At 60.4% G+C, this 8,370-nt stretch overlaps 1 protein-coding gene across 1 annotated transcript in view; it reads right to left on the bottom strand.

The window, feature by feature from the left end:
• AGRN (agrin) overlaps positions 1–8,370 on the bottom strand; it is a 162,893-nt gene that overhangs the window by 49,831 nt on the left and 104,692 nt on the right. Inside the window, exons 8-14 of the mRNA XM_009646786.2 lie at positions 7,169–7,390; positions 5,326–5,520; positions 3,938–4,138; positions 2,358–2,503; positions 2,079–2,184; positions 1,643–1,756; positions 9–32 (exon numbers count right to left, since the gene is read on the bottom strand). Coding sequence (XP_009645081.1) covers positions 9–32; positions 1,643–1,756; positions 2,079–2,184; positions 2,358–2,503; positions 3,938–4,138; positions 5,326–5,520; positions 7,169–7,390 — 1,008 coding nt within the window. The remainder of the gene's footprint in view (positions 1–8; positions 33–1,642; positions 1,757–2,078; positions 2,185–2,357; positions 2,504–3,937; positions 4,139–5,325; positions 5,521–7,168; positions 7,391–8,370) is intronic.

Raw genomic sequence — 8,370 nt, 5'->3', positions numbered from 1 at the left:
GGGGGAGCCGTAGGGGTTGCACTGGCAGGTGCGTGCGAGCCAGAGAGAGAACGTGAGGCCGATTCCTGGGCAAGGAGCCGGGGGGACGCTGGGGGCTGCATCGCGGCGAGGGGCTGGCTGCCGATCCAGGGCAGGAACGTGGTCCCACGCCAGGCAGGAGGAGGTGCCACCAGCTGCTCCCAACACTTCTCCTCTGCCCCAGCTACAGGGGAGAACTAAACCTCCAGGGACTAACTCGCTTGCTTTGCCGTCATCAAGAACTCCTCTCTCATTAACATCAAAGGGGGAGGAAGCTATTAGAAGCTTATTATTAATTCATTAATTAGGAACTTGATGGAGGGAGATGATCCAAAGATAGACAGAGAGACGCTCCCTTTATCCACAGGGAGCAGTAGAAAGGGGACGTGGGGCAGAGCTGGAGGGAAAGGGAGATCTCAGGAGCAGCAAGGGTGCACGCAGCCATCCCCAGACTGCCAGAGGCAGGGAAATGGCACGTCCAGAACGGATAAATCCGCCCTAGGGGCTTCAAGCTGCTGGTTGAGTGGCAATTACCTCCTGATGTACGCTTGCTGCCAACACAGGGGGGACAGGAACTGGTGGGACACTGAATCCCAGTCAGCTGGGAAGCTGCGCCCGTGGATCGGAGGGCAAGGGACAGGACTTCCAGCAGCGACACAGAGGAACATCGCTACCGACTGCCACTGGCAGGGCGATGCCGAAAGCAAAACGCTCGCCCTGACCGGCTCCTCCTGCCCTGCTGGCCCCTCTGGGCTAGCACATGCCACGCCGCCCCGTGCCCCCCCCACCAGGGGACCTCCGACCATTCTCCGCTGCTGCTTTTTAAATTACGTGGCACATTAAACCGCGCTACAACCTCATCGAGCAGGCACCAGCCAGGCCTGAGCACCGCGTGAGCCGTGTCTCCACGGGGCAACGTGCTTCCCTAACAAGCGGCCACAGCCTTGGCTACTGAAGAGTTTGCTAATGCCTTTCCAAACACGCCTTCTGCTAAAGTGCTGACTCCTGATAATTATTTAATAAATATTAATGAAAGGTTTGCCAGCTCAGCTCCCTGCACAGTGCAGTCACCCACCAGTCACCGGCCCTAGGGTGGCCTGCAGAAGGTCCATAGGTGAACCCGAAAGCTCTGTTCCACCTCAGCCTACAGTGCAAGGACACAAGCAATATTTTTGTCACTCAGGCTGGTGAAAAGCCCGAAGCCTCTAGCAACGGGTTGAAGGCACAGAGGGCACAGTCTGGCCCTAGGGGCACCTTCTGGGGCGTCCAGCACGGACTCAGCCCCAGCCAAGTTCTGAGCCACTGTCCTGCATTTCAGAGGGACGTAGACCTGGAAGCTGAGTCAGGGCTTTTGAAAGGACAAGAGCATCACTAGCAGATAGAGAAGGCGAAGCATGTGCCCACACCTCCATGTGTGCATGCTGTGAGCCTGGAGCTGGGGATAAATGGCAGCTTTTTGAGCCTCGGGGATCACTAGTTAGCGAAGGAACGGGGAGGGACCACCTTCCTTTGTTTCCCTGAGGATGGGACCCCATGTCCCCCCTCCACCTGATCTCTCCTGCCTTCCAGCCATCCTTGAAGGTCCTTCATGCCCCCCCTAGGTGGGAACACACTATTCACTCACTTGGGCACCCAGCTGCACCCACTCCCAGCGCCAGGGTCATGTTGTCCGGGCAGCATCCATAGATGGTCTGGCTGCAGTGCACCACCAGGAGAGGTGGCGGGGTCGTGGCAAGGGCTGCGGAGGAAGGCAGAGAGGCACAGGTTATCGCCGGCACACCAGCTGCCGCAGGGCAGCATTGCCAAGGGATGGATCAAGCGTGGCCCCTGCAAAACCACGCGGTCCTTGCAGAGACGCCCAGGTCCTACCCTTGGCCAGGGAAAGCCCAGGGCAGGGAACAGGAACGATGCAGTGGGGACCAGCAAACCAACACAGGCACTGCTGCGTCCTCAGCGAGCACGCCCTCGCTTAGCCCCAGGGAAAGGGCCCCAGGCTGGGGACCCGTGCACACAGCTTGTGTCAGCCCTGGGGTGGGGGTGGCTGCCTTTGGGGGACTCACCACGGCAGGCTCCTTGGCTAGTGACATAGAGATCCTGGCGTTTTTCACACCGTGTCTTCTTCAGCTCACACTCGTTGGTGTAGGTCACACCATCAGAGCCACATACCTGCCAGGACAGGGAGGGGAAGCTGCTCAGGGCGGTCCCTGGCAGAGGAAGGCAGGTTCCTATCCATGGGATGTCCTCTCCTGCCTGGGAAGCATGCGGGAAGGCCAGCAGGGAGAAGAGAGGAGGGGAGCGAGGACTGCAGCGGGCAGCCCAGGACTGCTCAGCATCCTTACCGGGTTGCGTGGCACTGCCAGGCAGGTGAAGTCACACACGCAGCGGTCATCCTCCGCATCCTCGTCCCACCAGCCCCCGTACTGCCGGCACCGGTCCTGCTCACACTCGCTACCGTCGCCGGAGCCCGAGCCCCCTGAGCCGCACTCTGGAGCGAAGCAGAACCATGGTAAGAAAGGGCTCATGGGGGGGAAAGCAGAGGGGCTAGGGCCAAAGTCCCCGGAGAAGCAGCCCCCACCCACAGAGACCCACACAAATCACAGCAGATTTAACCCTCTTCAGCACAGGCAACCCCAGAATCCCCGGCCCATGTATATTAGGATGTTCATGCCTGGACCTCAGAGAAGATCTCCCAGATTCTCCCGCAAGATTGTGCTATGCCTGTATAATGAAAACAGCACAGGGATGCTTTAGCGGGTGGCCTGAGGTCTTCCTCTCTACAGCATCACCACAGGACCAAAAGCAAGGGTCCTGCAGCTACCGGTGCCCTGCAGGCGACCTGGAGATCAGACAGCACTGGAGGAAGGGCTGCCACTTAGTGACAGCTTAACTCCATACTTTGATCCGACTCCTTCCCCTTCTCCGGCCCTCCCAAACACACAGGGAGATTGCTGCTGCTAATAGAAAGGTGGAAACCGGAGGAGAGGAAGGGACAGGGTTTGGGTTTAGTTTGAAGTTCAGTGAGGGAGATATTCTTAACAATATATAAACTCTGTCCCCAGCCTGGCTGCCTCTCCGTTGGATGCTCGGAGCGTCAGCAGCTAGAGAGAGACGCTGCTGATTTCAAAGGCTTCTTAAAGGAGAAAGGGGGGAGGAAAACCTGGCCCTTTTTATTGAGTGATCAAAGGCTGGGATTTGGCATTACACAGAGAATTATTTAAGATCTCTTCCCGGAGGGACATCAACCTGAAATTCCCCAGGGAAGGCTGTGATCAAACACCATGTTATGTCTTCCCCTCTCCCTAAGCTCTGCCATAGCCCTGGCGTCCTTTCCAGCTAGGCTACATGTGCAATGAGCCAGAGAATCTCAGCTCGCCAGGTCAGCACATCAGATCGGCCAGGTCTATACACCTCCTGTACCGGGATTCAGCTGGCATTAACCCACAGCCTTCCTCCTACAGTGGGAAAACCCAGCAGGTTCTCACTCCTTACCCTGGCTGAGCAAGGCACGGCCAACCCCACCACCTCCCCGGGGTCAATAGTGGCCACAGGTCAGGCCCTCGAGCAGCCCCCCAGGGCAGAGGGGAGCAAAGCAGAGCCAGGCACCGCTCCGTTTCCCCCAGCCAAAGCCCTCCGGAGTGTGAAATTAAAGCAGTGATGAACTCCTCGCCCAGCCGATTAGGCGGCGTCAGCTCTCATTACTGCTGGATACAGAGAGGCAAAGGGTGGCAGCGGCCGGCCAGCCCGCAGGGAAAGGAGAGGGCTGCTGGCGTGGGACCTGCTGTGCTGGGGACACCGGGGGTGTCACAGGGCCCCGCAGGCAGCGAGGTGAAGAGCCCACTGCGCGCAGCCTCAGCCCTTCCTCACACCTTCCTCCTCCTCCTTTCGCACCCGCACGGCCGGAGGAACGGCGGCAACCTACCGTCCTCACAGGGTCCCATCCTGGCAACCTCAATGCTCTTCTTCTGCTGGCAGGCGGCCACCTGCAGCTCGCACTGGTTGTCGTAGGTGAGGCCATCGGTGCCGCAGACACGGGCCAAGGGCTGCCGCTCGCAGCGCGGGCACACGCACTGCCCGCCCAGGCACTTGCTGCCGAAGGAGCACACCGTGCTGCCGCAGGACTCTGCGGGGCGAGAGGCAGGAACCACAGTGAGGCGGCGTGGGGACCTTGGTAGCCAAGTGCCCAGCGCCCGCAGGGCTGGGGATGGCTAATGCCGTGCCCTTGGAGGCAAGGGGAGAAGCCTCGCTTCCCCAGAGGGGTTTATTACTGCTTAATTAAACCACGCGACGGCTCTGCAGCGGACAGGCGACACCCCTGAGCGTTTCTGATTCCCATCAGCTGTGTCCAACTGCTTTTTCTAGGACACCAGGAAGAAATCCCATTTATTCTCATGGTGACTTCAGCCTGCTCCCGCTCGCAGTGCCCACAGTCATCTGTCACACCCGGCCGCTCTTCTCCCCCAAATTTAGGGAGGATCTGCATGCCCAGTGCAGCCTCGGAGCACAGACCCAGCTGGCCAGGTTTTATGAGGCTCAAAGCATTGCTTTTCCTGTCCTAATGAAGAACCTAGGCAAGGCTTTTAATTCATTAATCCATTAAGAAATTACCACAGTTCCCTGCGTTGGGGAGGAAACACATGAGGGAAGAGGAATTAACCCCTGGGGATGGAGGGAAGGGAAAGCTACTGAGATGAACTGCGTGACCCCACGGACCCTCGATGCTGTCACTTCTGGCGGTAGCTATAAACGTGGTTTTAGCCCAATTTCTTTGCTTGGCTCAGTGGACATTAGCCCCATTTCTTTGCTTGGCTCAGACACGGAGCAAAGAGGGCAGACACCACCCACGGTGCACAGCTGGGGCTAAAAAGGAGAAGCTGCTCGAGAGACTCCAGATTCCCAATTCTCGTGAAGCCGAAAGGGAAGATGGCACCAGAAAAGGTGAAAAGCCTCGGGCAGGGTCTCCGAGTGACCTGCCAGGAACCGCAGCCCAGGGCCAGGCTTTACTTGGGACTGTCCCTGGGAAGCCCTGCTACTCTGGAGCCGATATCCTCCTGGGAAGTCCCAAGTAAAGGCACCAGGAGGAGCGGCTGGGGAGAGCCTCCGCACATCCCAACCCTGGGGTTTCTCCGGTGCCTCCCAGGGCTGGCAAACCCATGGGCTACAAGCACTGCAAATGACTGGTGAGCCTCGGTTGGCCACGGCCAGGCAGCTCGGCGGGACCCCGGGCGGCCAGCGGGGCTGAGCATCCGCTCGCTGAAATGCCACCAGCAGGAGTGAGCCGAGGGAAGAAGGGGACCTTGCCAGACTCACTGCAGTCTCCTTGGGCGGCCACCAAAATGTTTGTCTGCTGCGTGCAGGCCCGGACGTGGAGCTCGCACTCGCTGCCGTAGGTGTTGCCGTCGGTGCCGCACACGGGCTGAGAGGAGGGCACGCACTCCGTGGGGCACACGCACCTCCCCGTCTCCGCCTCGCAGATGGCCCCAAACTGGCACTTGCCACAACGGTCTGCGCGGACAAAGAACAAAACCGGCGGGTTAAAACAACGGGTAACAGCATCGCTGCCTGATGAAGTGCCAGAGCAGAAATAAAACCCCACTGCCACCCCCTCCGCTGGGTCGAGCCCCTGCCGGCGCCGGCAGCCTTGTGGGGAGCAGGAGCCCCAGGGCGCAAGGGAAGGAGCCGAGGCGAGGGCTGCAGGAAGAGGGAGATCGGGCTGGGAGGCAGAAAGGCCGTAACTCCTCGTAAACGCTGTCAGGGCCAGGAGTAACCATGATGAAACGTCCCCAGAGCCGTGTGTCGTTACAGCTACGTCGGAGGCGGGAGAAGAGCAGGGGGCTGAGTGCAATTACGAGGAGCGATAAATCCGTCCCAGCCTTGGGGGGAGGAACGCAGCATCCCGGCCGGCCTCCCAGGGGAGAGAGGCAGGATGCACAGGCAGGAGGATGCGCCGGGCGGCAGGGAGGAGGTGGATGGCCAGGAAGGGAGGCTCTGGCTTCCCCTGGTTTATCGGGGTGCCAGCCCTGCGGACGCACGTATAACATCGCACCAATTCAGAGCGCCCTGCCACCTCCCCCCGCGGGACCCTCAGCCAACACCCGCACAGCACCCGCACCGGGGCCGGGCTCGGAGGGCACCTTCACCCCTGCAATAATTCCCTTGGGAAGGAGCTAGCACCCATTGCAGGAGAGACCTGACCCCTGGCTGTTTAGCCATTCACGGCTTCGTTTTCTCCTTCAGCCAAACACCTTCCCCTCCCCGCCATTCAATCCGCGCAGAATTTGGCTCCGAGATGGTTTTTTTTCTTATTTTTCTTTCACGCAGCAGCTGCTGCCTTTGCACGGGGGAGGGAAGATGCCGCAGCCCCCTGCTCGCCTGGGGCGGGCGGCGGGCCAGGAGGTTTCTATCTATGGCACAGAGCTCGCAGCCACGCCGGGACGCCGCCGGTCGGGAGCGGGGAGCTCGTTCCCACAGGGCGTGTGCCCGACAGATGAAATATTTCTATTTACACCCTTCGCTGCTTCTCCTGCAACCGCGTGCAGCCGGTACCAACATTTTCTTCTGACCTGAATCCCGCTGGGCCCCCTGCTACGCTGCAGCGGGGAGCTCCGCAGGTTGGAGGGGGGGGTCTTCATTCCTGGAGGAAGGGTCTTCCTTTCCTCTGCTGTCTCAAAGCCCTTACGGCTCAAGAGTGTGTTCCCCAAATTGGGCTGCACAGCGCAGCTCAGCAGGGAAATGACTGTAAGGGATTAAGCCCAGTTTTGACAGGGGCACTGCTATGCCACGCCAGCTCCTGATACCCAGCCGGAAGGTTAGGGGCAGACTGTATTTTGACAAAATTGCCGTGAGCCCAGCCCTACCTGACCATGCTGGCAGATTTTCTCCTAGAAGAACCCAGCCAGCTCGGGCTGTACCTGTCTGCAAACACTTTCTGACCGGCAAAGCTGTGGCTGGCACCGAGCTTGCAGGTGGAACTGCTGCCTATGGGTCTGCGTCGCGTACGCTACGCGGTGGCAACCAAAGCACAAAGACAGCCCCGCAGCTGGAGCCACGCGCGGGCTGGAGACGCCGCCTGCTCCCAGAAAGCAAACCCCATTCTGGCCAGCAGCGGGAGGAGGAGGAGGAGGAGGAAGAAGCACCAGAGATGGGCTCTTACCGCAGGGCCCCTTGTGTTTCACTTTGATCTCCCTCTTGAGGACGCAGGCCATGGAGTCGAGCTCGCAGGGGTTGCCGTAGGTGCGGTTGTCGCTGCCGCACACGGGGTCGTAGCGGCCCTGGCACACCTGCTGGCACTCGCACACGGCCTCCTGGTTCTTCACCACGCACGTGGCCCCAAAAGTGCACTCCACGCTCAGGCACGGGCTGGGTGTGCCCAGGTCTGCAGAGGGGGGACAAGGAGAGAAAGGCACCGGTCTCAGCCCGCTGCTTCGCCAGCTCTCCCGGGGCACTGTGCGCAGCATCGCATGCCAGCATCCCCAGCCTCAGGCCCACGCCTGCCTCCCCCAAGCCACGGCAAACGCACAGAGCTCCTGGCCTTGGCACCACCCCAGCCCCTGCACCCCTCCATGCCACCCCAACATGCCCGGCTCAGCATCTTCCCCATGCTTGGCAGAGGTTAGGGATGGGAAGCAGGCACAAGATCTTCTCCCTGCACACCAGCAACAGGACTCCCTCCTCATCTCCTCCGTCCCATCCCCACCCCCGAGGAGCCAGCCAGCAGTGAGACCTGCACCAAACCCCAATGTCTAGTTCTCCCCAGCAGCATCAAGGATGATCATCATGTGCCGAGGGAGAGCAACGCAGACCGAGGCCCCTCGGTGCCAGGAAAGGGAGCCGACACTTCTTTTCCCGGGCAGCACCGGTGCTAGTACCCGCCTGGGAAGTCAGATCTGAACTGGCAGGGCAGGAGGCAGCAGAAAGCCCTTGGTGCCTCCAGGACACTCGCTACATCATCCCACGGTACCTGGCACTGGCTGCCGAACCCTCAGTAGCCAAAAAGCTCACACAGGGGTAGTTCCCTTCCCTGAGGCCTCACATCCTCACTGTCCCCTCAACAACTCATCCTAACACCCCCGGTGGCCATACCCAGGAAGATCTGGCTGGAGGGGACACCCGCACGTGGCTTCAGCACACAGCCTGTCTCTCTCCCCTCCCCAGCAGCTCAGCTCTTGCAAGCTGGGGTTGGAAAAGCCAGGGAGCTGCCATGGGGCGGGATGAAGAGACCCGGTGTCCTTGCTTCATCCCAGTCCACGGGCATCTGGCTCTAGGAGCAGAGCCCCGAGGCTCCCCGGGGACGGGCGATGCCCCGCAGCACGGGTTACAGGCCGAGAGGCAGCAGTGCCCTCTGCTCACGCACGG

The sequence above is a fragment of the Egretta garzetta genome, unplaced genomic scaffold (assembly GCF_000687185.1).
Source record: "Egretta garzetta isolate BGI_Z169 unplaced genomic scaffold, ASM68718v1 scaffold29, whole genome shotgun sequence".
NCBI lineage: Eukaryota > Metazoa > Chordata > Aves > Pelecaniformes > Ardeidae > Egretta > Egretta garzetta.
The sequence above is the reverse complement of the archived record's forward strand: the minus strand, read 5'-3'. Positions and strand labels throughout refer to the sequence as shown.